Here is a 27,176-nt window from a genome sequence, read left to right as displayed (position 1 = left end):
TGAGTATTATGTTGACTGTGGGTTTGTCATAAAAAGTTTTTATTGTATTGAGATATGTTCCCTCTATACCCACTTTAGTGAGGGTTTTTATCACGAATGGACATTGATTTTCATCCAATGCTTTTTTTGTAACTATTGAGATGATCGTGTGGGTTTTGTCTTTTCTTTTGTTCACATTTTTTTGTGTATGTTGAGCCATCCTTGTGACCCTAGGATAATCCTGGTGTATGATCACTTTTCTTATGTGTTGTGGAATGAGGTTTGTCAGTATTTTGTTGAGGATTTTTTCCATCTCTCTTCATCAAACAGTGGCCTGTAATTTTCTTTTCTGGTGGTGTCTTTGTCTGGTTTTGTATCAGGGAGACAATAGCTTCATAGGATGTCTTTGGGAATATTCCCTCCTCTTCAGTCTTCTGGAAGAGTTTGAGAAGGATGGAGGTACATTCTTCTTTGTATGTTTGGTGGAATTCCCCAGTGAAGCTGCCCAGCCCTAGACTTTTGTTTGCAGTGAGTTTTGTTGTTTTCACAGGGAGTTTTTAAAATTACAGATCCTGTTTCCCCTCCAGTGATGGGTCTGTTCAATTTCTTCTTGATTCAGCTTTGCAGGCTATAAATTTCTAGAACTGTATCCATTTCTAGGTTGTCAAGTTTGTGGGGATATCTTCACTCACTGTATTCTCTTATGGCATCTTTGTATTTCTGCAGGATTGGTTATTTCTCCCCTTTCATTTCTTATTTTGTTTATTTGGGTCCTTTCTCTTGAAAAACACAACATAACTTTAAATGAAAAGTCAGTGTTATCCTTCAATTTAAGGGTTATGGCTTAAATTAATCAACTAACATGCCTCAGATTGACCACCTTTCTTCCAAGTTCTCTATCATCATGGAGCTGTTTGTTCTCCATGTCCTTCTGGAGGTGACCTCCGGGTGACCTTTGACCTTTACTTTCCACACTCCTGTGCACCAGGTGGACTAGTTTTCATGCCTCCTTCTCTATAGCATTGTTCAACCCACGTGTGCTACTCTTCGTTTCTGTCCCCAAATCCCCTGGCAAAGCCTGGGTCATGCCTTCTCTTTATAACCTCCTTCCCCTTGGGATGCCTGTCTTCTGCTGTCCCTCTCAAAGCATTCTTCCCTGCTTCCATCATGTTGCTCCAGTCTGCCAACCACAAGGGCCCATCAATCTTCTGAATCACACGCAGACTCTTGACAGCGGCTGCGGCTGCCCCACCTCGGGTACGGGGCTCATCTCTTCTTTGCCAGGGACTGTCTCTCAAACCTTCTCTCACTCTCATCTTTAGTCTTCTCTGGCTTTCAGCGTGTATGGAATCCTCTCTTTACCTGGTCCCCTTTTAGCAGCAGCTGTTGGTGGCTAAGTGGTAAAGAATCTGCCAATGCAAGAGACGCAGGTTTGACCCCTGAGTTGGGAAGACCCCCTGGAGGAGGAAGTGGCACTCCACTCCAGTGTTCTTGCCTGGAGAATCCCATGCACAGAGGAGCCGGATAGGCTCCAGTCCACGGGGTCGCAAAGAGTCGGAGCACCCATGTGCATCCTTTCACCTACAGATAGAGGTTTGACATTTTCAAGAAGTTTGCTCTGATGGACTTCACAAACTTCTGTCTCATGTCATAATTCTAGAACCACCCATCCCCCGAACTCCTCTTGTGTAGTGAGTGAGGTGGTTTGTAGCACGTATCCAATCCAGCCGCACTGTTACCCTGGATGTTCAGCACCGTGCTTCATCTTCTCCGTGTGTTTGACATCATGCATAATGGAAAGGTGGGGAAAGCGGGTGTTTGCTGAATTGAATTAAAGGAGTATTATGGGCCCTCTCAGCTTTAATTTCCACCTGGGGCTCTGGACAGCGGTTCGGGACCCCTGCCCTTCACCTCAGGGGCGGGGAAGGGTCTTAGCTCAGAATAACCGACTTCGCTGCTTCCAGTGACACCTGACCCACCTCGAGCAGGATGTGGAGAAGGCACTTGACTCCAGAGGCATCTACTCCTGAGGCTGACTTCCTAGTCTGACCACGGCCACCCCAAGGAGCCCCGTGTCCACATGTGGAGCAGACATCACACAGGAGTGGAGGAAAACCAGTCAGAAGGAAGCCAACATCTGGGGAGGGGACTCAGCTGCCTGCTCTCCAGTTAGCGCCTCCTGAGCTGCCTGCGTCCTGGAGACACACAGCACGCTCTTCCAGCACGCCCAGGAGCAGACGCAGCGCTCGGTCCAGGCTGTGCGGGTTGGTTCTCGCTGGGTGATGGCCGGAGGAACAAGGCCTCCTCCCGTTCCCATAAAGTTGGCTAATAATACACTGCTATGCCATCTGTCCCCCGCTGATCAGAGAAGGGTTTCACACCAGCCGCAGGGCCAGTTAGCCCTGAAAGTGGCCTGTTTCAGCATCCCAAGGCTCCTTCTCTAAGATGTATCCCTCTTTGGATGGAAATCTTTTAAAACACACACACATGTCCCTTCTCCCTAATCACCTCAGTAAAACATATCTAATGTGAATCTACTCAACAACACCAAGATAACCAGTAGTACCGTGTGTAATGCGTGGAAACCTTCAGATAGAAAAGAAAACGTAAAATCTACAATGTGCTAAACACAGCATTGGGTGTGCCTGACATTTTATTAACCTATTGATGCACATAACCAGTCTGCAAGGCAGCCGTATTGTCCCCATCTTTGTGCTCAGTCGTGTCCAACTCTTTATGACCCCCTGGACATCAGGCTCCTCTGTCCATGGAATTTTCCAGGCAAGAATATTAGAGAGTGGGTTGCCATTTCCTCCTCCAGGGGATCTTCCCAGCCCAGGGATCAAACCAATGGCTCCTGCATAGGCAGGCAGATTCTTTACCTTGAGGCCTCTGGAAAGCCCTCACCCCCATATCACAGATGAGAAAACAGAGGCTCAGAGAAGTTAGGCACAATGCCCGCCATCACACAGTGAATCAGGGTGAGCTGTGGGGTTCACACCCCGACCCAAAATTCCACAGCCTGCGGCTGCTGCTATCTGTGCAGTTCTTTCCTCCAACAGGTAAGTTTCCAAATGACTGTGCTTTTTTTCTTTTTGCCACACCGTGCAGCTTGCGGGATCTTAGTTCCCTGACCAGGGATTGTACCTGCACCCTCAGCAGTGAAAGCACAGAGCCCCAACCCATGGATCACCAGGGAAGTCCCCAAACGGCCGTACCTTTCAGTCCCTGACTCCTGATTTTAGAACTGTGCTCTCTGCCGCGGTTTTGTTGTCACCTCCATCCTTGGGGTTTCCAGAGGGCAGGGCTCTCTGCCTGACTCTGAGCCTCCTCCTGTGCCCTCAGGCAGTCCTTCTGCCCCTCCTGCCTCCCAGCTCCTCCTGAGCAAAAGCAGCTTGACCAGCCAGCCACCTGTGAGACCTCCGAGCTGAACACTCTCTGCCTGCATGAGGAAGGAGCGTGATGCAGAGAGGAAGACAGGCTATGTGACCTGCAAAACCTAGAGGAGGCCAGGAGCATCTCAGAGCTAGAGTTGGGTTCAATTAATGTGACCTGGGACTGTTTTACAAGGAACTCAAACACTATGGAAAACATCCTTGCAGTTTCCCAGAGTTGGGTGTGGAAGTGGTCATACAGAGAGACAGGCAAACTGGTGACAAGAAGCTGTAAAGAGCAAACTGCAAATTTTGCTCAGCAAAAGTCTGCTGCCCAGAACCCCTCCCAACCACAGCTCCGGGTGGCAGGGAGGGACCACCAGCACCACCCCTACCTGAGGCCGCCCTGCTCTGCCAATGCCTGAGGTGTGGCCAGGGCCCCTCACACTGTCCCTCAGCCCACAGGGCTGGCTCACACCTCTGCTCCGCAGGTGACCTGTACCTGTCCTGACCAGGCCTCCCAAGGAGATGGCCGGCCAGTGGACAAAGATGTGGACTCTGATGTGTCACTGGGCAGGCAGGACGGGACCTCAAGGGGACCACCCCGTTTCAGACACAGATGGACCCTTGAGCAGCCTTGGGCTGTCTTCTTGGATGAGGAGGGTCTCTAGGGATGGGGGTCTCAGCCCAGCTGGAGCAGGGAGGTGGGGGTGCACACGCCGTGAGCCCATGGCAGGCTGAGGGGTGCAGGCTTCCTGTTTTTTTTTGCCCTTCAGCCACGTGCCTGCCTGGCCCTCACTGAGCAGGCAGTTCACCAAGTGTGCTTTGACCTAAAATCACCTGAATCTCAAAAACGGTCGGCTCACCATTATCCTGGAACCGTTGCGAGTAAAGGCCGCGTCTCCCTTCCTTTTGTGCCCTCTTGAGGTGCTCTGCACTGGGTCCAGCATACAATGGGCGATTAATGTATGTCCCTGTGTCTTGGGGTCCACAGCCCTGCTGCCCCGTCCCCGCCCGCACCTCTTCCGCTTGCGTGAGCGCTGTGTGTTGGGAGGGGGCAGCTCTTCCTCTCAAGGGGGAACTGGTGACAGTTAATGACCACGGGGTGCCCACCAGCCACCCTCCCAAAGGCTTGTCAGGAAAGGTAGGGAGAAAAGAAGCAGATGTAAAGTCGGACAGGAGTGGGCCGAGCTTCAGCCATACCTCTGGTCTCCTGGCTTTGTTCCTTCAACCCTGATTTAGAAAGAGCCATGCTCGCTGGACCCTCTCCTCCCATCCCCCCGTTTCTCTGCAGGCATGCCACCCCCTAACCCCCACCCTGGCCAGCAGCTGGTCTTTCCTAATTGGTCATGTATCTTAATAACAACAGGTCCTCAAGCAGCTGTTGCTGTGGATACTGTCTGGCGGGGTGGCTCCCTGTAATTAATTTACTTGTTGGTCCTACTGGCGCTTAAGAAAGGATTAAATTAACAATGACACTAATGAGACAGAAAGTTACGCAGTGAAAGGAGGAGGAGGATTATAATTGTTGTCGTTCCTGGCATAAGTTTTACAGTCACACAATTCTGTCACAACCCTGTGTTGTGACAAACGTCTTGCCCAAAGTGCCAAGAGGATTTTCGTCTTTCTGTCCTCAAGTTGCACTCCTTTTCCCCACAGGACGAGATTTCTGTCCCCAGAATGCACCCTGATTTTCAAGCACGTGGCGCCTGCAGGGTGGAGTTTAGGCAGGACCCCCGCGAGGCCACCCCTCACACTGAGTGAAGACACCCTGGCCCCAGGTTCAGAGAAAGGCATCTCAAACTTCCAGCTTTCTCCAGCTGGAGAATGGTTATGGATCCTGCTCATTTCTATATATACCTCACCCTTGGCAACAGCAAAAAAAAACGTGAGGAAGGGAGCTGGCCCTCTGTTCATGGCATCAGTCATTCCCTTTCCAAATATAGAGCAGGAATGAGTGGTGGGGGGACAGGCTATAAAAGCCGCAGCGGCAGCCCCCTGGCGCTGCTGTGGGTGGAGGAGTCTGAGCGCCCTGCACAGCTCTCTTCCGTGTGTGGCTCGGAGGACCACACCTGGCTGTGGTGAGGTTAGTTAGAGGTGGAGCTGGGTCTCCACCTCCTGCACCCCACTTCCTCCTCCCCAAGCTCCCCTTGACTTTGTCTTCGAGGGCCCCCTTGGGCAGGATCCCTCTGGATGCTCCACGGACCTTGGTTTGTCAGTGTGGCCCGATGACCCCCCCTCTTCCACTCTGATCTGTACAGAGGCTGTGGGGTCACCGCCCCCGCCCCCGCCCCCACCCTCACCCTCCCCTGCCTGCGCTGTGTGCCTTGCGAGCGGGTGTCCTTGATCTCAAGGCCTCGATGGCTTGTTTCAGTTTGCCAATTTGAGACTTCTCCTTGTTCACAGAAGTCAGAGGGGGCCCGATCCTAGCCTGGAACCACAGGCCTTTTCGACAGAGATGCTGTCCTTCCTGCCTCATTCTGAAAGAGAAGCACTGCATGCAGACTGAGGAGGGTGCATTAGTGGGCTGGTGGGAGCCAGGTTTGGGGGCAGCTGGGGGCTTTGACTACCTTTATGAATCACTTGTAGGTCACATCCCATCTGCTCTTCCAGCCTGTCTCCCGGGTAAGACTCTCTTTAAGTTATTAGTCCTTTCCCCTTATTTGGTTAATTCAAGACCCGATTCAGAACTGAACTACACTGTCCGGTGTCCTGAGCTTGCTTCCTGCATATTTACCGCAGGTCTGATTTCCCGGCTGCTGTTGTCCTCTGTCCTGTGGGAGTGACTCTCAGGTGAGGAAGCAGGTTGGGTCCCTTGGCTCAGAAGTCTCCAGGGTCCAGTTCCTCCCGCTTCCAGTGGCCTGGGGGGCAAGAGCCTGTGGAGCTTAGACCAGGACAGGGTGGATTGGAGAGGACCTTAGACCAGGACAGGGCAGGCTGGGGAGAGGGTCTCGGCAGATGCTGAAGTCAGATGCCACCTCTGTTCTCAGAACAGAACCGAAGGAAGCAAAAGCCAGTTTCCTTGTGTGAAGAGGTAGCCACCTTGAATCGAAACAGTCCCCAAATTCCTTAGCTGTTTGCCATTTAGCACACTGTCTTTGAAGAATGGTGTTTATTTCTGATGGTGTTTATTTTTAAATTTCCCCTTGGCAACACCTGGGCTTTTCAGGAAAGGAAACTCAGTCCCAAGAGCTGCCCCCTCCTTCGGGTTCCTTCACCCCTCTGAGCCCCGCCGGATGGGGGAGCTTGGGTGGCATCCACTCCGTGCCCTTTGCACAGAGTCAGCACAAAACGTGTGCATTTGATTTTTCCCAGGGGATGGATGGGAAAAATCAGATGCTCCTGGCCCACATTGGTGGGCTCCCACGGGGGCAGGGCTGGAGTCGGGGGTAGGGGGCTGACCTGGTGGGTTCATCCTCCAGCCAACACCATGAGTAGTGACACCGAGATGGAAGTGTTCGGCATCGCCGCTCCCTTCCTCCGGAAGTCAGAAAAGGAGAGGATCGAGGCCCAGAACCAGCCCTTTGATGCCAAAACCTACTGCTTCGTGGTTGACTCTAAGGAAGAGTATGCCAAGGGGAGAATCAAGAGCACCCAGGACGGGAAGGTCACGGTGGAAACTGAAGACAACAGGGTAAGCCCCGTCCACTCCCTCTGCGAGCCACTGGCCCTCTGTCTGCCCCCCTGGCTGCACAGTCTGTGTGTCTGCCCCACACCTGGCCCTCTCCACATGTGATACCTCCCAGGTGACCTCAGAGAAAGCAGAGTGAACACTGGCCTCAGGTTGCACGGTGGGAGAACCGCCTGCCTGCGGCTGGCCAAAGCAAGTCATGTTCCAGCGCTTTTGTTGAGGTTCATGTCACTCTAGGTCAGCGGGAACCAGCCGTGTGTGTCCCAGGGGTGTGGAGTTGAGAGGCCAACAAGAGGATGACCTCCTTCAGAGCACTGTCCTTTGGGAGCCTAGGTTTCCCCCTGATTCTTCTGGTGATATAGTATGTAAGGAAGTAAGGAAAGCGGGTCAGGGACCCTAGTGGACCACAAGCTTGACTGAAGTAGCAGTGTCCCCATATCACGAAGGCAATGGGCAGTGTAGCGCATTCCTTTCTGCCCAGGCTAGCATGGGGGTGCTGGGAGGATTTCTGGACATCCCAACTCTCTGGAATTTAGACCAGAAGAATCCAGAAATGTTCTAAGAAAGGTTCAAATAAAATGGGGGTGGGGATCCAAATGAGAGGAGTAAAGGAAATAGTATCATTGGGTTGGATGTGAAAGAAAACAGCATGGAAACCACCCATTGAAACCATCTTCCAAGCCCTGAAGCTCGAGGGCAGCTCTCGGTACATTTCAGATGACGGAGTGGGGAATAGCTTCCGAAGCTGCAGGGAGCACAGACTGTCCTGGTGGAGGACAGTCCAAGAGGTCCAGACCTCCTCACTGGAGAGCTGTGGCCTGGATGGTTTTAGTGAACCCCGGCTAGAAGGCAGGTTTCCTACCACTTGGCCCAGACGCGGGGCCGGGAAAACCATCATCTGCAATGGAGGTCTCAGACAGGAAGGGGGTAAGTGGAGGGTATGAGAGTGGAAGGTGAGCTCCACACCACGATGCCAGGTCTTCCAACGCCCCGGGCACTGGGCCGGGGGTCTGCTCCTTTCGAGGGGAGCACGAAGATGCCTGTCACCACCGCTCTGCATGGTGGTTGCTTCCAGCCTGGAGTTCTCTTGTCCCAAAAAGGGAGTGGGGTAGGGGGTTCCCTTTCACAGCTCAGGCAGGTGGGGGTGAATGGGTGAGATGCAGGGTGGGGGCTGGGAGCTGCTTTCAGGGACCTCAGGATGACTCGAGCTGCCAGCCTGGAAGTCCATGCCACCAGCTTCCTCCTCTCTCACCCTGCCTCGGGGACACCATCCACCTGCCGTGCCCTCTAAGTAGACGGCCAAGACCCATGAGCCGCTGGAGCCAGGTTTTGGCCCAGCCAGCATGACCCAGCTGAGGAGTTCCCGCTGGCTCCTGGGCCTGCGTCCTCCTCCCCAAATCCCCCCGAGACCCTCCTCTCCTTTCTGTCATCCTTCCCTCACTTCAGACCACTGGAGACGGAAAAAACAAAAGCCCGAGTATCAGAACCGAACCCCATTCCATCTCCTTCACCATGAGCCGCCCCATCCCCGACTCCCTCCCTGTCAGATGGGCCTTTCCTCCAGCACCCCCTCCTTCTGATCTGGGCGTGGGAGACACACCTGTGCACAGAGAAGCCCAGATGTGCGCCCTACCCCTTCCCTTGCAGACGCTGGTGGTGAAGCCAGAGGATGTGTACGCGATGAACCCCCCCAAGTTCGACCGGATCGAGGACATGGCCATGCTGACGCACCTGAACGAGCCGGCCGTCCTGTACAACCTCAAGGACCGCTACACCTCCTGGATGATCTATGTCAGTGCCCACGTCTGCGGGCTCCTGGGACCTTGGGTGGGGTGGGGGTGGTGTGGAGATGCTCACGGGGAGATGGGCTTTAGAAGGATTAGTGTTTGACGAGGCTGTTGGATGGCATCACTGACTCAATGGACGTGAGTTTGAGTAAACTCTGGGAGTTGGTGATGGACAGGGAGGCCTGGCGAGCTGCAGTCCATGGGGTTGCAAAGAGTCGGACACGACTGAGTGACTGAACTGAACTGAGGCCATTGAACAAAAGAGGGAAAATGAAGAAAGGGGGATGAGAGTGATGGAGGATGAGAAAGTGAGAGATGAGTGGGGCCAGGAGGGGACCGGAGGAGGGGTGGGGCTGAGGCCGGGTCCTGGTGCTGCCACTCAGCAGCTGTGGATGGCCGCAGCACCCCTCAGGTCTCAGCTGCCTCATCCACAGAGAGAAATCGTATCTTGCCTCCTTTACGAGTTTCTCATAAAGAAAAGTGAAATAACAAAGGGGGAGGGTTTTATAGGCACACACCCATGTGTACATAAATATATATTTTTTACGCCCCCACAGACCTACTCGGGCCTCTTCTGCGTCACCGTCAACCCCTACAAGTGGCTGCCGGTGTACAACCCCGAGGTGGTGGAGGGCTACCGGGGCAAGAAGCGCCAGGAGGCCCCACCCCACATCTTCTCCATCTCTGACAACGCCTATCAGTTCATGCTCACAGGTAGGTCTCCAAGGAGGAAGCCTGAGAGACGGGCAGGGCTCAGGGAGGCTGCAGGTCTGGAATCAGCTGCCTCTCCAGTGTGCAGCCTCCACACAACTGGCTGGAGGTGCTTAAAAAAAAGGAAGCCAGAGATTTTAGGGCCTTGCAGGCCTGGGTGAGAAGCTTGGATTTAATGCAAGCATGAGTTACCTCATGTGAAACTGACGTTTTTGTGGGCCCAAAACAAAGACTGATAGTTTCATATGGTTCAACCTAATATGATGGGCAGCCGGTGGCTGGCTGTAAGCAGGGGCTTAACCTCTTTGATCTGTATTCTCATGGAGGAGTCTCTTTGAGCTCCCATGTACGACAAAACAGAGTCATTGTGCAGTGAACTCTGACTGTTGGAGACATGGAGAACTGGGAAGCTCTTTTTATTTTTATTAAAAATTTTTGATTGAAATATAATTGATTTGCAATGTTGTATTAACTTCTTGTTTACAGCAGAGTGATTCAGATAGATATAGATATAGATATATATTCAGATTTTTTCCCACTATGGCTTATTATAGGATATTGAATACAGTTCCCTGTGTTGTACAGTAGGACCTTATTTATTTTATATATGGTAGTTTGTATCTGGTAATCCCCAAATCCCAGTTTACTCCTCCCTCACCCCTTTCCCCTTCGGTAACCATAGGTTTGTTTTCTATGTGAGTCTGTTTCTAGTTTCTAACTAAGTTCAGTCATATCATATAACCACACGTAAGTGATATATGGTATTTGCCTTTCTGTCTGACTTACTTCAGTTAGTATGGTAATTTTTAGCTCACTCATGTTGCTGCAAATGGCATTATTTCATTCCTTTTTATGGCCAAGTAATATTCCCTTGTGTGTATGTACCACATCTTCTTAATCCACTCCTCTGTAGATGGATATTTAGGTTGAGAAAGTTCCTTTTATAATACCATCAACCCTATTTTATTTTTCCCTTTGGCAGATCGTGAAAACCAGTCTATTCTGATCACGTAAGTATCCAAGGTGTAGAGCGTTCTCACAGCTGTGGCTCTCTGTCCCCAGTGCAGAAGGGGAAGACGCCACTTGCTTTGTTCTATTAGTGAGAAAGTACAGAGGACAAAGTCTGTGATGCAAAGATGCATGGGGGACAGGCCAGAAGGCGTGTGAGGCCTCAAGAAGCTGGGGTTCCCCGTCCAGGGTATTCAGTGGTGCCGGTCTCCCAGGGCCCTTGTCTCTCCGAATGGGCTCCTCTTTGTTGGGAATCTCATATCTGATGTGGCTCAGGAGGCTGTTTACAGTCACAGGACTCTTTTCCTCCTCCTCTCTCTTTCGATCTAGTGGAGAATCCGGGGCAGGAAAGACTGTGAACACCAAAAGGGTCATCCAGTACTTTGCAACAATTGCAGCAACTGGAGACCTTGCCAAGAAGAAGGACTCCAAGATGAGGGTAAGAAGAGGAGGCAGGCTGGCTCTGCTTCTACTGCCAACCCTTGTCTTAACTTCAGAGTAAGGAGGCATAGGGCATGTGTGGGGTGGGAGGTGCCCATCTCCTCAGGGAAGGAGTGCTGGCAGGGTTGGAAATCGCACAGGACAGCCGGCTCTCCTAGACGATCCAGCGCATTGGTGATCTCACAGGACCAGATCCGGCGATTGCCAAGAAAATAAGCTCTAAGGCTCCGCTGAGAAAAGTCAATCTGACATACACCCGAGTCACACACACCACCCAGGGAGAACTGTCGCATCCACTTGCCTTTCAAAATGAATATATCACAGCAATATGGTGTGAACACAGGTGGCCTCACCACCTGGAGAATGAAGGAACTGAAGGGTTAAATGAGGTTCATGTCAAGATACCCAACCAGAGCCAAACACGACTTGGCAACAGGGCTCTGAGTGAGGTGCTGATGATGTGGTTGGGCCCTAGGTTGGAAAGCAGGGAGCAGGGGAGGGACCAACTGGGAGGAGGGGCATCGGAGCTCACCCTCACACGGGGCTCTTCCTGCACTGACTCCCTGCTCCAGGGGACACTGGAAGACCAGATCATCAGCGCCAACCCACTGCTGGAGGCCTTTGGGAATGCCAAGACCGTGAGGAACGACAACTCGTCCCGCTTTGTGAGTCTGTGCTGGGTCAAGCTGGGGTGTCCTCCAAGGCCAGCGAGGAGGCACGATCCCTGCTTCCAGGAACCTGCAGTCCCAGGGGTGGATAATGAAAGGAGGAGGAAACAAGTCTACAGAACAGTCTGACAGTTCCCTAGTAAATGGGACAGTAAAGGGGGCCGGGTCTCCTTTAGACAGGGCCAGCAGGGGAGCCCTCCTGGGGGGCTCTGACCTGTGAACCCGAGATCCACAGGGTGAGGCGGGACACAGTTCAGAGGCAGGGAGGGGACTGGTGGAGTCAAGGGATCTCCAGGGGGTCTGAGTGGCTGGAGTAAGGCAGGCTCTGCGAGGTGAGGTGGGGAAGTGAGGAGGGGCAATGGGAAGGGACCTGGAGCCTGGGAGCATGCAGGCCAGGAGAAGGGTCTGGTTTCATTCCAGAAGTCAGGATCCTGTTAGAGGGAAGTGATATGGTTTGATTTGCATCTTGAACAGAATATGACTCTGCTGACTGGGGTGGCATGTGGATGCAGTGTGGAACAAGGGGATGGAGGAAGGCACAGCAAAGCAGGGAGAGAGGCGACAAGGACACTTAACTGCAAGTTCCTGGGGAAAAAGGCCCTGTTGCACTCCCCAGGTGGGTAGGAACAACCTGGAATCAGGTTACTTGGTCTCCCTTCCCCGACAGGGCAAGTTCATCCGCATACATTTTGGTACCACGGGAAAGCTGGCCTCTGCAGATATTGAAACATGTAAGTAGATTCCTAGAATCAGATGTTTTGGGACATTGGGGCAACAGTTTGGAAGACACTCCTGTGTTTGCGTTCCTAGATCTGCTGGAAAAGTCAAGAGTGACCTTCCAGCTGAAGGCTGAGAGAAGCTACCACATCTTCTACCAGATTCTTTCCAATAAGAAGCCTGAGCTCATAGGTGAGGATGCCCCCAGAGGGGCTGGTCTGGGGCCTGTCAGCTCTTAGGTGAGTGGACTGAAGAGAGTTGTGCCTACTCGCAGAAGAAATTTGTTTTAGAAATAGGGTGTGGCTGTTTTGACAGTGATGTGCCAATATGAGAAATGCAATCCAATGGACAGAAAAAGAATGAGGCACAATTGCCTTCAGCTCTGGTTCATGGAAACTGGCTGAACGACTTAGCGTTTAGTGGTCCTCTGATGCCCCCTTGTGGTCAGCCACAAAACCAATCTTCCACCAAATGCTGTGAGGCCGGCGCCAAGTCAGAGGAACCGCCAGCTGGTGGATGTCCACCCCGCTTTTCATTTGGCACCTAACAGGGGCTCTGTGCCCTTCTCTGCTCTCTGGCTATGTCTGCTCAGCATTCTGGGCCCAATCCTGGAAACAGGCTGCAGCTTTCAACAGATTTTGGAAAAGACGACGATTCTACCAAACCATCTGGGCTTTCTTCCAGTGGCTCTCTGTGTCCTGGCCCACACTCAGCCTGTTTTCCTGATTAATCTTTCCCAACCGACATGGAACTGTGCTGTCTGCACACAAAGCAAAAGGGTTTAAATGTTCTCTCTGGGGGTTGTACCCTGTTTGGCCGGGGTGGGTGCAGAGTCTTCCCTGGACTTTATATTCAGCCACAGAGTGAGTATGAGAGGCTGTTTAGCCCCAGGCGGGGGTGTTTCCTTTGCATCCATGTGACCCCCTCTAACTGGTCATCATTGCAGAGCTGCTGCTCATCACAACCAACCCTTATGATTACCCCTTCATCAGCCAGGGCGAGATCCTGGTGGCCAGCATTGACGATGCTGAGGAGCTGCTGGCCACGGATGTAAGTAGATCAGGGAGAAGGATGTGTGTGTGGCGGGGGCTCCTGCTCCATCACTGACGTCAGCCGGCTGACACGTTCTCCTGCAATGCCAGAGCGCCATTGACATCCTGGGCTTCACCCCCGAGGAGAAGTCTGGGCTCTACAAGCTGACAGGCGCCGTGATGCACTACGGAAATATGAAGTTCAAGCAGAAGCAGCGGGAGGAGCAGGCAGAGCCGGACGGCACAGAAGGTACCCCATCACCCACTGGGGCGTGCGCTAGAGCTGGGGGCCTCCCTTGAAAGTGATCAATCCTCCTCCCCCTGGAAAGATGAACCTCTGTGGGGGTCAGATGCTGACAGGTTACTGCCCTGTCTACTGAGTCACTCGAGTGGTCCTGTTTCAGACACGGTGAGGAGTGACCAGGGTTTTGTGGAACCCAGTGCTGCCTTTTCACAAAGCCCATTATATTCTCTGAGTGACTTAGCGCCCACAGGTGAGCGGTTTAGAGACATGTAATGCAAACACATGGAGACAAGCTGAGCTGAGCCTTGAAACATCTGGAGGATTTTCAGAGGGGTTCTTTGGCTTTGCCAGTTATCTGGGGTTTCCCTTGTAACTGGCCTTCTTTCCTGCCAGTGGCTGACAAGACAGCCTATCTGATGGGCCTGAATTCTTCGGACCTCCTGAAAGCTTTATGCTTCCCCAGAGTGAAAGTTGGGAATGAGTATGTTACCAAGGGCCAGACCGTTGATCAGGTAAGTGACTGCCAGGAGGCTGGGAAGGGATGCAGGCACCCGATGGCTACTGCCCACAGACGCAACACAGGTGCTGACCCCCCGACACAGGTGCACCATGCTGTGAACGCCCTCTCCAAATCCGTCTACGAGAAGTTGTTCCTGTGGATGGTCACCCGCATCAACCAGCAGCTGGACACCAAGCTGCCGAGACAGCACTTCATTGGCGTCCTGGACATCGCAGGCTTTGAGATCTTCGAGGTTTGCGTTCTCAATATTCAGGTGTCTTTATGTGGGGGGCTGGTTCTCAGGATCACAGGCAAGATGTCCAGGCAGCCACTTGTCACCCCATATCACATCTGGGAGGAGCACTAGATGGAGGGTGGGTCAGGTAGAAGCATGTACACCCATTAGAGCATGTTGTCAATGTCTACCAGCTATAAGACTTGCAGGTGAATAAAAGATGAGCTTGTAGTTTGTAGATTATGACGAGAAGTATGTAAGTACGCAGAAGACCAACTATAGATAAGACAAACCGTGGTCAGGGTCCAGGAGAGGCCCAGGCCATGGACTTAGGAGACGGAGAGGTATCTTCTAGCTTGAGTTCGGAGAAAACGTGATGTGAGCTGAGCCCAAGAATGTGACCACACCTGAAAGCCTAGCTGAGCTACTCCCAAGACAAGGAGAAACAAGGAGGAGAAAGAAGAAGGTTGGTGCGTCTTTGACTTTGAAAGCAGTCTAACCTTCCGTGTGGACATTATGTTTTTAATGTTAGTATAACAGCCTGGAGCAGCTGTGCATCAACTTCACCAACGAGAAACTGCAACAGTTTTTCAACCACCACATGTTCGTGCTGGAGCAGGAGGAGTACAAGAAGGAAGGCATCGAGTGGACGTTCATCGACTTCGGGATGGACCTGGCCGCCTGCATCGAGCTCATCGAGAAGGTACCTGCCATGTGTGCTTGGTAACCGCCCTCACAGGCCTGGTGCTTGTCACGGCAGCTCACACCCACTCACCCCGTGTGCACTCTGCCTTGGTCCAGCCTATGGGCATCTTCTCCATCCTGGAAGAGGAGTGCATGTTCCCCAAGGCCACGGACACCTCCTTCAAGAACAAGCTGTATGACCAGCACCTGGGCAAGTCTGCCAACTTCCAGAAGCCCAAGGTGGTCAAGGGCAGAGCCGAGGCCCACTTCTCCCTGATTCACTATGCGGGCACCGTGGACTACAGTGTCTCAGGCTGGCTGGAGAAGAACAAGGACCCCCTGAACGAGACGGTGGTTGGGCTGTACCAGAAGTCCTCCAACAGGCTCCTGGCACACCTCTACGCCACCTTCACCACCGCGGACGGTAACAGACTCCCAGGCTGCCTCGAATCCACCCTTCTCCCCCAACTCAGCCCACAAAGGAAACAGCTCTGGAGGCCTGCTAACACCACACACCATCTTTTCTTTCAGCTGACAGCGGAAAGAAGAAAGTTGCCAAGAAAAAGGGTTCTTCCTTCCAAACCGTCTCTGCCCTTTTCAGGGTAAGAAAGATAGAATTTATTTGCTTGTAATTGGCTTAAGTCATCTCAAAATGAGCAACGTAGAGATGCTGAACTTGCTTTATTCAAGAAGAGTGATGTGATCTTAATCTGCTTCCTGTCACTTAGGACAGTGGTGGTATATGCAGATAAGTGCTAACAATTGGAGGACCAGAATTTAACCCCCATCTTACACGCAACCAGCCGGGTTGCCTGGGAGGCCAGTCCTCAGCGTGAACTTTCTGACTTGCCTGAAGGACACAGGCAGCAGCGTCTCAGGCGCCCAGTGGAGCCGGATAGCTCCCCCGAGTTAACTCAGCAGGCGTCCTGTACTTGGCTAGTCTCTGGCTCACTGTGAAGCAAAAGACTGTCATATCATATCTATACTTCTTGCCAAATGGACTATTGAAAGACCTTTTGAAAAGAATTAAATAAGACCTTTATTAGAATTCACAAGAAGTGCAAAATATCTTTTTTTGTTACACTGTATCTCTGTGTTTGTAAAAGCCTACAGTCCGCTCACTGTCAAATTGAATCTCTTTTAGGAAAACCTGAACAAGTTGATGTCAAATTTAAGAACAACACACCCTCACTTTGTGCGCTGTATAATTCCCAACGAGACCAAAACCCCAGGTAAGATGCCCGCTGGTCTGGAGGCGGCACTCGGGTCGGGTTTTAGGAGAGTCTGTGCGAAGCTGACGTTGCTTCTCTTCTCAGGCGCCATGGAGCACAGCCTGGTCCTGCACCAGCTGCGCTGTAATGGGGTGCTGGAGGGCATCCGCATCTGCAGGAAGGGCTTCCCCAACAGGATCCTCTACGGGGACTTCAAACAGAGGTACGTGGTAAGAGGGCTTCCCCAGCAGCTCAGCGGTCAAGAACCTGCCTGCCCGTGCTGGAGACCCGGGTTTGATCCCTGGGTCAGGAAGATCCCCTGGAGAAGGGCATGGCAACCCACTCCAGTATTCTTGCCTGGAGAATTCCATGGACAGAGGAGCCTGGCAGACTGCAGTCTGTGGTGCTGCAAAGAGTTGGACATGACTTAGCAACTGAACATGCATATGTAATAGAAATGTTCCATTTGTTTCTTGAGGAGGTGTGTAAATGCTGGAATTTGAGAGGGAAAAACACTGAACAGCTGTGGACTCCATGTAAAATGATTTAACCACCATCTGGTCAAGGTACACATGCTTCTTTCTGCCACACTTTCTCAGGGCCTTCTCCGATAAACCATGTGGCAGAAAAAGATGTGGCAAAGAAGAGTCGGAAGGCCTAGATTTCAGGCCACTGTTTGGCCTGTGACCAAGGGCGAGTTTCCTTCCCTCTCAGGACCTCGGCCTTCTTGCCTCTTGAAGAGAGGCCTGAGCTGGTTTCCAAAGTTCACATCTTTGCTGATAGCCTACGACATTTCTGTGTCCACATGGCAGATACCGAGTGCTTAATGCCAGTGCCATCCCCGAGGGGCAGTTCATCGACAGTAAGAAGGCGTGTGAAAAGCTGCTGGCATCCATTGACATCGACCACACTCAGTACAAGTTTGGACACACCAAGGTACTGTGTCAGCTCCAACAGACACTGGCCTGAGGTCCCTGACAGACCCCTCCAGAAAACTGACCCAGGGCATCCGTCTCCCCTCAAGGTGTTCTTCAAGGCTGGCTTGCTGGGAACCCTGGAGGAAATGAGGGATGACCGCCTGGCCAAGCTGATCACCCGGACGCAGGCCGTGTGCAGAGGGTTCCTCATGCGTGTGGAATTCCAGAAGATGGTGCAGAGAAGGTCGAGCGGGGTGTGTGCTCAGATCTGAGCTCTTTGGGAGAAGTGGGGAGTCTCTCTTAGAAATAACTGATGTTTTGTTTTCAGGGAGTCCATCTTCTGCATCCAGTACAACATCCGAGCCTTCATGAACGTCAAGCACTGGCCTTGGATGAAACTCTTTTTCAAAATCAAGCCCCTTCTCAAGAGTGCAGAGACGGAGAAGGAGATGGCCACCATGAAGGAAGAGTTCCAGAAAACCAAGGATGAACTGGCCAAGTCAGAGGCCAAAAGGAAGGAACTGGAAGAAAAACTGGTGACTCTAGTACAAGAGAAGAACGACCTGCAGCTGCAAGTACAAGCTGTATGTGTCTAGGAATTTAAGGTTTTTTCTCCTAGATTTGATTATCTAGGAAAACTGGATTTTAGGTGGGATTTTTGCTTTTTACTGGGTATGTTTCATAAAGGATTCCATTTATAACAAAATACTTTGTTATTGTTCAGTTGCTGAGTTGTGTCAGACTCTCTGCGACCCCATGGATTGCAACATGCCAGGCTCCTCTGTCCTTTACTATCTCCTGGAGTTTGTTCAAATTCACTCATTCAACAAAATACTGGAATGTCACAGACTTTATCTTTAAACCATTAAAGGAAATCATGATTCTTTTTTTTTTTTTTTTTTAAAGGAAAGTGAAAACCTGTTGGATGCAGAGGAAAGATGTGATCAGCTGATCAAAGCCAAGTTCCAGCTGGAGGCTAAGATCAAGGAAGTGACAGAGAGAGCTGAGGATGAGGAAGAGATGAATGCTGAGCTGACAGCCAAGAAGAGGAAACTGGAGGACGAATGTTCAGAACTGAAGAAAGACATAGATGACCTTGAGCTGACACTGGCCAAGGTTGAGAAGGAGAAACACGCCACAGAGAATAAGGTACACCCTGGTCTTTCCACTGCTATGGTCAGTACAAACCCAATTTGATCTTTTCTTATAATTGCTTGTGGCATCTTCTTAGGTTAAGAACCTCACTGAAGAACTTGCCGGGTTGGATGAAACCATTGCAAAGTTAACCAGAGAGAAGAAGGCCCTCCAGGAGGCCCACCAGCAGACCCTGGATGACCTTCAGGCAGAAGAGGACAAAGTCAATTCTTTGAGCAAAATCAAGAGCAAATTGGAACAGCAGGTGGATGATGTGAGTGAAGGATGCCAATTGGGAGGCCTGGGTTGGGGCAGGAAGAGCCCCTGGGACACCCATGGTGCAAAGCATTTTTTCTTAAAAGGAGATGGTGCCTTTTGCAGCTGGAAAGCTCCCTGGAACAAGAAAAGAAGCTCCGTGTAGACCTGGAAAGGAACAAAAGGAAGTTGGAGGGAGACCTGAAGCTCGCCCAGGAGTCCATCCTGGATCTGGAGAACGACAAGCAGCAGCTGGATGAGCGGCTCAAGAAGTGAGCCCTGACACCGCTGTGCTGGGGTTTCCAGTGCCTGGGTGTCTGGTCCTCACATGTTCTGCATTTCCCTTCACAGGAAAGATTTTGAGTACTGTCAACTGCAAAGCAAAGTGGAAGATGAGCAGACTCTGGGCCTGCAGTTTCAGAAGAAAATCAAAGAGCTACAGGTAGGGGGCGCTTGGGACTTTGCTTTCACACTATCACACACGGTGAGCCGGAGTGTCTGCTGTGCATTATCAGAGCAAGGGGCAGGACCATGGGCCTCGTCTGTCCAGGCCGACAGTAGCAATGAACAGTTTTTCTACAATTTAAACAAAATACGTAATTGAAGTATTTCATATCAATCCGTAGTCAGAGTGGAGGATACTCATTATCAGCCGCTGCAGGAAAGGCTCATGTCAGGGGAAACTCGCAGTGTTGGTATTGCTCTGGGAGCAGCCCAAAACTTGGTTGGTCTAATGGGAGGGGAAACTAGCCTGTTCTTGACACTGGGAGTCAGGATTCTCCCGGGGATGGCCTGCCCGCACAGGCCCGAATCGAGGAGCTGGAAGAAGAGATCGAGGCCGAGAGGGCGACCCGCGCCAAGACGGAGAAGCAGCGCAGCGACTACGCCCGGGAGCTGGAGGAGCTGAGCGAGCGACTGGAGGAGGCAGGGGGCGTCACGTCCACCCAGATCGAGCTGAACAAGAAGCGGGAGGCCGAGTTCCTGAAGCTACGCCGGGACCTGGAGGAGGCTACCCTGCAGCACGAGGCCATGGTGGCCGCTCTTCGCAAGAAGCATGCGGACAGCGTGGCCGAGCTGGGGGAGCAGATCGACAACCTGCAGAGGGTCAAGCAGAAGCTGGAGAAGGAGAAGAGCGAATTCAAGCTGGAACTCGACGACCTGGGCAGCAACGTGGAGAGCGTGTCCAAGTCTAAGGTTCGGGGGTGGGAGGCGGGGGGGGGGGGGGGGGCTCCCACCATTGGCCCTCCACACCTGAGCACTGACTGAGCTCTCTCCCCTTCCTTACCCTGCAGGCAAATCTGGAGAAGATCTGCCGCACCCTGGAGGACCAGTTAAGCGAGGCCCGGGGCAAGAACGAGGAGATTCAGAGGAGCCTGAGCGAGCTGAGTACCCAGAAGTCCCGGCTGCAAACAGAGGCTGGTGAGCGCCGGGAAACGGGAGGGTCGGCGCCTCCCGGACACCCACCGGGGACAGCAGGTCAAAACCAAAGGCAGGATTTGTTTGGGGAGGACTTCTAGGGAAGCAGATTTTTGGGAGAGAGGCAATCAGAATAATCTACAAAAGGCCATTCAGAGTGCCCTGGAGGAGGTGAGCACTGAGAGTCCAGTAAGGAGTGAGGAGGGGCTCGGAACACCCCCTGCTCCCCGAACACCCTCGAGACCCTTAACAGCAGCATCTCACCAGGTGTGTGCTCAGCTTCCTTGTCATGGACACGTGCCTTCACCCCCAGATCTCAGCACAGTGCCTTACACACAGCAGGAATGTGTGAGTGAATGAATAGACGGATGAAATAAAAATGTTTGCCTTCTGGACACAGGTGAGCTGAGTCGTCAGTTGGAGGAAAAGGAGAGCACAGTATCGCAGCTTTCCAGAAGCAAGCAAGCATTTACCCAGCAAATAGAAGAGCTCAAGAGGCAGTTAGAGGAAGAGAGCAAGGTACATAGCTGAGGGAATGCTCCCTGATCTAACCTCTACGAACCTACAGAAACAAGACAACTTTATTCATAGGTGATGACAGCGGGAACACATCTGGGCTGCATCACGCACACAGCCTGAAACATTCATACATTGGGCCTCTCCTCTCTCCTGACTTCCGCAGGCCAAGAGCGCACTGGCCCACGCCCTGCAGTCAGCCCGCCACGACTGTGACCTGCTGCGGGAACAGTACGAGGAGGAACAGGAAGCCAAGGCCGAGCTGCAGAGGGCACTGTCCAAGGCCAACAGCGAGGTGGCCCAGTGGAGGACCAAGTACGAGACGGACGCCATCCAGCGCACGGAGGAGCTGGAGGAGGCCAAGTACGCAACTCTGTCTTCAGAAGAACTAGCACTTCTAAATGATCAAATGACAGAGGGCACTGACATTAGCACTGCTCGAGAGTGAATGTTACCGTCTGTTAAGGCAGTTCTGTGCCAGCAGAGGACTTGTGTGAGCACATTTCATTGAGACAAACGACTGTGATCTTGGTTAGAGGCAGGCAGGCTACTGATCACTGATTTTTAGCAGACAGGAGGTTCTCCTGGGCTTATGAAAGGAAAGCTGTTTGAATCACATAGGTTAGTGATTCCAGTTAGATGAATAGTGATGTTCAAGAAGGACTGAAGCTTAAACAGCATCTGCTTCTCATTTGTTTTAAGGAAAAAGCTGGCTCAGCGCCTCCAGGATTCCGAGGAGCAGGTGGAGGCGGTGAACGCGAAGTGCGCGTCCCTGGAGAAGACCAAGCAGAGGCTGCAAGCGGAGGTGGAGGACCTGATGGTCGATGTGGACAGAGCCAACTCCCTGGCTGCTGCCCTGGACAAGAAGCAGAGGAATTTTGACAAGGTGCGGGGTGGGCACAGGAGGTGGGGCCCCAGTCCTGACTGCCCCAGGAGCAGTGAGACCTGGGGCGAGCCCCCTAAACCAAAGGAGCATGGGATGCAGGTGGGGGTCCCCTTCAAACACTTCAGTGGAGACAAGCTACCTCCTCCAGTGTCATCCAGCCCCAAGCATTCTTGATCCCCAACATGGCTGGTCTGTCTGGGTGGCTGATGTGGAAATCTAATTCGGGTCCTAGTGGGAGGGTTTCTGGCAAGTATGACAAGTATGGTTGATTTGAACGGAGGTTTTAATGAAATATTTAGAAGTGCAGGGCCATTTTTGTAGTGGGAAAAGGGAAGTAGGCCCAGCTAATTCCTTCCCAAAGGGTCCACTTGCTTTTTGGAGATGGCAGTTGTTACTGACCAGTGACTGATCTTGAATTGATTTATGGAATGAAATCTTGGTTAGTCAACAGTCAGGAAAAAGCAACACAGCCAAGGGGGCCCCGATTCTCAGAGTGTTCACACTCATGGGGGTCCTGAGATAGAAGCTGGAGGTGAGGGGTCATGGACAGAGGTGCCTTTCTCCCCGGCACTGCAGGTACTCGCTGAATGGAAAACCAAGTGTGAGGAGAGCCAGGCGGAGCTGGAGGCATCTCTGAAGGAGTCCCGCTCCTTGAGCACCGAGCTCTTCAAACTGAAAAATGCCTATGAAGAAGCCTTAGATCAACTTGAAACTGTGAAACGAGAAAATAAGAATTTGGAGCGTAAGCAGTTTGTCTAAAATCCCCCTTCACACTATCGCCAGAGTGTGAGGCTGCAGGAGTGTGACTTCAGGACCCAACCTCATCTGCGTGTCTGTTACCACACCCAAGGGCTTGTTTCCGAGCTTCTCTGTGTCCAGTATCTTATCTCCAGCAAGCAGCATCCTTAGAGCTTGATAAACTAGTTAAGAGCATCCGGCTAGTGCTTACTCTGCGTGGAAACCTGTGCGAAAGTTCAAGAGCAATCAAACTTCTCTCTTTGCAGAGGAGATAGCAGATCTCACGGAGCAAATCGCTGAAAGTGGTAAAACCATCCATGAACTGGAGAAATCAAGGAAACAGATTGAGCTGGAAAAGGCTGATATCCAGCTGGCTCTGGAGGAAGCAGAGGTGAGCAGAATGCCAGGGAGGCAGTAAGGGAGCAGACGCCGTGACTGTGGGGCTCCAGCCTGGCGCCACTCGGGGTCTCAGAGTCACAGTCCTCAGGTTGGTTTTTTTCCTAGCAAACTACGTGGATGAATACCTGCGAATAATCTTGAAATTACTGGAGAAAATCACTATGTTAAAATAGGTCTAAAATGAGATTTTACAAAAGGCTGAGATGAATTTAAAATATCTATAAAGTCTCTTAAGTGCCTAAGAAATATTGTTTCATAGTATAATAAAAACAAACTGCAGTGAAATATTTTATTTCTGCACTGAAGGTAAGTTAGGGATTTTTTTTAAAAAAGAGTTTTGAATATTGTTGAGTTAGTTACAAATATTCCATTGGAGTTTTCTTACCTCAGAGAGGAATGTAGCAGGCTCTGTCCCATCACTGGTACCATTTCTGTTTTGTTTTTGTTCTTCAAAGGCCGCCCTTGAACACGAAGAGGCCAAGATCCTCCGAATCCAGCTGGAACTGACACAAGTGAAATCAGAAATCGATAGAAAGATGGCCGAAAAAGATGAAGAGATCGAACAGCTGAAGAGGAACTACCAGAGAACAGTAGAGACGATGCAGAGTGCCCTGGACGCCGAGGTGCGGAGCCGGAATGAGGCCATCAGGATCAAGAAGAAGATGGAGGGGGACCTGAATGAAATCGAGATCCAGCTGAGCCATGCCAACCGCCAGGCCGCAGAGACCGTCAGACACCTCCGGAGTGTCCAGGGGCAGCTGAAGGTGTGTGGGCTCCCTCGTGGGGAACCTCTCCATCCTCAGACACACACAGCTATGGGCTGGCCTCAGCATCCTCTGGCCTCAACTTCAAGCAGACGCTTCCATTACTGTCTGGCCAGGATACCCAGCTCCACCTGGATGATGCTCTCCGGGGCCAGGAGGACCTGAAGGAGCAGCTGGCGATCGTGGAGCGCAGAGCCAACCTGCTGCAGGCCGAGGTGGAGGAGCTGCGGGCCACCCTGGAGCAGACGGAGAGGAGCAGGAAGATCGCAGAGCAGGAGCTCCTGGATGCCAGTGAGCGCGTCCAGCTCCTGCACACCCAGGTGAGCGGAGTGGAGGCGGGGCAGGGTCCTGGCCTTGGACGGCCACGTGGTAACCCTGCTCCTCCCGCCCTAGAACACCAGCCTCATCCACACCAAGAAGAAGCTGGAGACGGACCTCGCGCAGCTCCAGAGTGAGGTTGAGGATGCCAGCAGGGACGCGAGGAACGCTGAAGAGAAAGCGAAGAAGGCCATCACCGATGTGAGACCCCTCCCACCCTCTCCAGCCCTGAGCTGGTTCCCATCAGAAGGGGTGGGGCCTCCCCAGGGCACATGTGGGGTGAGCTCTGCTCTAGAAGCACTCCCCCGACCCCCAGAACTCAGCGTGTGCCCTCCCACACATTAATAAGGGGGGGGGGGCATGAAAAATAACAGGAGTGTGGATGAAAAAGACCGGCATTCTGTTCATGTCTTGTGCCCTGGGAGAGGTATGCTCTTCTTCGGTTCTATGTATGACTGATTCCAAATATGAAAACGAGACAACACTACCCCCCGCAATTTGTTTGGATCGTACCTAATGTCACCTCACAGAAAGCCCGCTTCCCGCCCCAGCACCCACCTTGCTGCTCCAGAGGCCGGTCCCTGGACGCGCGAGTCCCACAGCGCCACCTGCTGCTGGTGGGGAGCACTACCCCGCGATTATCCCCGCCCTGCACCGTCCGCATCTCCAGTTCCCTTAGCCTCCCGACCCCACACCCGTGATGCTGGGTTATAGACTCAGAATCCTATAACTCACGGGTTGGTAATGAAAGACGGGATTTCCTTGGGGGTGGGGAGGCCCTAAAGGGGCCAGTTTAAGAAAGGGGAGAAACCACTTTCCATCCAGCCCTTGGAGGTCTCACTGGCTTATATGCCTGGTGCAGCTCTTTCCAGAGTCCATGGTGGCGTGGTGGGCTCAGGCATCATGTCACCTGTGTCCTTTGTCAGCAGCATGGCTCTAGTCCTCCGAGTCCCCAGATTTTGACAGTTCCAAGCACCTGACCTTTGTTTACATCTCAGTGGGATGATGTGTTTTCAGGCGGCCATGATGGCCGAGGAGCTGAAGAAGGAGCAGGACACCAGCGCCCACCTGGAGCGGATGAAGAAAAACCTGGAGCAGACGGTGAAGGACCTGCAGCACCGCCTGGACGAGGCTGAGCAGCTGGCCCTCAAGGGTGGGAAGAAGCAGATCCAAAAGCTGGAGACTCGGGTACTTGGGGAAGGGACCCCAGCATAATAAGCGGAGCTTTCCAGCCTGCCCTGGTCATGCTTCAGCCCGACTAACTTCCCAAGTGCTCCCCCAGATCCGAGAGCTGGAGTCCGAGCTTGAGGGGGAGCAGAAGAAGAACACTGAGTCTGTCAAGGGCCTGAGGAAATATGAGCGGCGGGTCAAGGAGTTAACTTACCAGGCAAGTGGAAGGAAACCCCAGGGGCATTTCCTCTGTAACGCGGAACCTCACCCTGGGTCCTCTCCAGAAAACAGGAAGAAACTCTTTAGCCCAGGCACTGGGACCCTGTGTGTCCCTGTCCCCTCCTGGCGACCTGCCATCCCATGTTCTCTCTTGAAGAGTGAAGAGGACAGGAAGAATGTGCTGAGATTACAGGATCTGGTGGACAAACTTCAAATGAAGGTCAAGTCCTACAAGAGGCAGGCGGAGGAGGCTGTAAGTCAGCAAGATCCCAGGGCGACACCCGCCCTGCTTGCCTGGGAGCTCCAGAGAGGGGCTCACTGCTCATACCCACTTGACTCGCTTTTAGGATGAACAAGCCAATGCTCATCTCACCAAGTTCCGAAAAGCTCAGCATGAGCTGGAGGAGGCTGAAGAACGGGCTGATATTGCCGAATCTCAAGTCAATAAGCTGCGAGCAAAGACCCGAGACTTCACCTCCAGCCGGGTAGGTGGTCCTGAGGCACTGGGTGGGGAGGGCGAGGAGGGGAGGTGTGGCTCCCGGGGAGGAAGCCCCCGAGATGGAGACATTTTTGAGATGGACGGGACCCTGGAGCACCATCGACTTTAGAACTGGTCCATCTGGGATTTGCTTAGAACCACACAGCTGAGAAGAGCCCGGCTAAACCCGGGTCTGTGAGTCCCAATAAAACACTGTCCTGAAGAGCAGGGAGCGATCCCTCCGTGGGAAGGGAGCTCTCGGGCGCCCTCTGCCGCCGGCCTCCGTCACCGCACTCATGGCGTGTAGGTCCCTAAGTGGAAGTCGCTCAGTCTTGTCTGACTCTTTGTGACCCGTGGACTGTAGCGCACCAGGTTCCTCTGTCCATGGGATTCTCCAGGCAAGAATACTGGAGTGGGTAGCCATTCCCTTCTCCAGGGGCTCTTCCCAACTCAGGGATCGAACCCAGGTCTCCTGCATTGCAGGTGGATTCTTTACCGCCTGAGATACTAGGGAAGACCTCCCCTGGGCTGTTCTAAGGACCAGGCTCTCAGGCCTGGGGTGACTGCCACCACGTAGATAGTCGTGTATCCATTTGCCTGCGATCCAAAGAGTACCCCGTGTCCTCTGAGACAGACAAGCATGCACCCCGGATGCTTGCGGGGAGGGGGAGCAGCAGGAAGTGAGGCTCTGCTGACAGAACTAGAACTAGAAATGCCCATTTTCCCCAGATGGTGGTCCACGAGAGTGAAGAGTGAGCCCCTCCTCTGCAACAGGACAGAAAATATGCAAAATGTGTATTTTCATGGTTCCTGACTCTGATACTTTCCATGTGACTGCTTTTCACATGCAATAAACTTTGTTTTCAGTTTGGGGCTGTTTCACTGTATTTGTCTTCTCTTCCCAGTGTGGAAATGGTTCGCTGGTCATACTTATGCCCAATGTGGAAATCTCAGCAGATGGCCTGATAAAGCGATTCTGCATATTTTCTGGGGTGTGTATGTGGGGACAGGGAGAGATTGCTTTTGGTTTACATTTGAGATTAGGTTAACCACTGCTCTGGCAGGAGAAGGGGGAGTTTGTCTAAAGAGACATCTCCCAGTACAACATAAGGGAAGCACGAAGGCTTGGTTCAGGAAAGCCCTGTCTCAAGTTGAACTGGATTATAAGGCAGGGGCTAGAGTCCCCCTACACCCTCTCAGGGAACTGCCCTGGAGTATGGGAAAAGTTTGTTAGGCAGCACTCCATGTGAGCGCTGCACTAACTACTGGAAACACAAATCAGTGAAATAGCGCCAGTTCCCCCGGAGCCCAGGCGACATCTACCACTGAGTTCTTGGCTCAGTCTACATGGTTTCAAAGCCGCACAGCAGAAAATCCCACCCCTACCCAGGATAAGCCTGTCTTTATGAGAAAATACAGTAGGAAGTCAGAATACTACCTGGGCGAACTGCTACAGAAACAGAATTGTCAAACTTGGAATTATTTGTTCGTCATTATCAGAAATATTGTCAAATGCCCTCCTTTATCTGATTCTGGGGGATTAGATGACCCAGACTTACTCAGGAGGAGTTAAAGCACCAGGAGAGCTCAGCGCCTTCTGGGATTTGTCATCCACAGAAAGGGGGCCACTGTGGCCTGTCATTGATTTCAGATCACCTTACCTCAAAGACCACATCTGTCTCTCGTGCTTTCCTCCTTTCTGGCAACGCTGTGACTAGAACGCGCGGTGTCCTCCTGGGGGGTCTG

General features: G+C 52.3%; 1 protein-coding gene across 5 annotated transcripts; it reads left to right on the top strand.

Moving 5' to 3' along the window:
• The first annotated feature begins 5,358 nt into the window (after positions 1 to 5,358).
• On the top strand, positions 5,359 to 26,301 carry LOC133232096 (myosin-3). 5 transcript variants are annotated; one of them, XM_061391085.1, is made up of 42 exons: positions 5,360 to 5,439; positions 5,943 to 5,978; positions 6,096 to 6,146; positions 6,776 to 6,987; positions 8,632 to 8,775; positions 9,329 to 9,485; positions 10,465 to 10,492; positions 10,821 to 10,929; positions 11,504 to 11,596; positions 12,267 to 12,330; positions 12,410 to 12,508; positions 13,263 to 13,366; positions 13,459 to 13,597; positions 13,985 to 14,103; positions 14,194 to 14,343; positions 14,858 to 15,028; positions 15,127 to 15,433; positions 15,541 to 15,611; positions 16,154 to 16,241; positions 16,326 to 16,443; positions 17,033 to 17,156; positions 17,245 to 17,381; positions 17,466 to 17,721; positions 18,044 to 18,286; positions 18,369 to 18,545; positions 18,653 to 18,798; positions 18,878 to 18,968; positions 19,331 to 19,720; positions 19,819 to 19,945; positions 20,343 to 20,461; positions 20,625 to 20,821; positions 21,161 to 21,344; positions 21,921 to 22,086; positions 22,349 to 22,473; positions 22,937 to 23,245; positions 23,362 to 23,565; positions 23,639 to 23,764; positions 24,581 to 24,751; positions 24,846 to 24,950; positions 25,110 to 25,205; positions 25,300 to 25,437; positions 26,160 to 26,301. In XM_061391085.1, exons 4-42 carry the CDS (start codon positions 6,784 to 6,786, stop codon positions 26,184 to 26,186), a joined length of 5,823 nt encoding a protein of 1,940 aa, XP_061247069.1. In that variant the 5' UTR covers positions 5,360 to 5,439; positions 5,943 to 5,978; positions 6,096 to 6,146; positions 6,776 to 6,783; the 3' UTR covers positions 26,187 to 26,301. The 5 variants fall into 5 exon arrangements, with proteins under 5 accessions (XP_061247065.1, XP_061247069.1, XP_061247068.1 ...); XM_061391084.1 differs by having other exon boundaries at positions 16,154 to 16,443; XM_061391083.1 differs by having other exon boundaries at positions 13,985 to 14,343.
• Positions 26,302 to 27,176: the final 875 nt, after the last annotated feature.

This window comes from Bos javanicus, chromosome 19, assembly GCF_032452875.1.
Source record: "Bos javanicus breed banteng chromosome 19, ARS-OSU_banteng_1.0, whole genome shotgun sequence".
In the NCBI taxonomy this organism is placed as follows: domain Eukaryota; kingdom Metazoa; phylum Chordata; class Mammalia; order Artiodactyla; family Bovidae; genus Bos; species Bos javanicus.
This window is presented reverse-complemented; position numbering and strand designations above follow the sequence as displayed.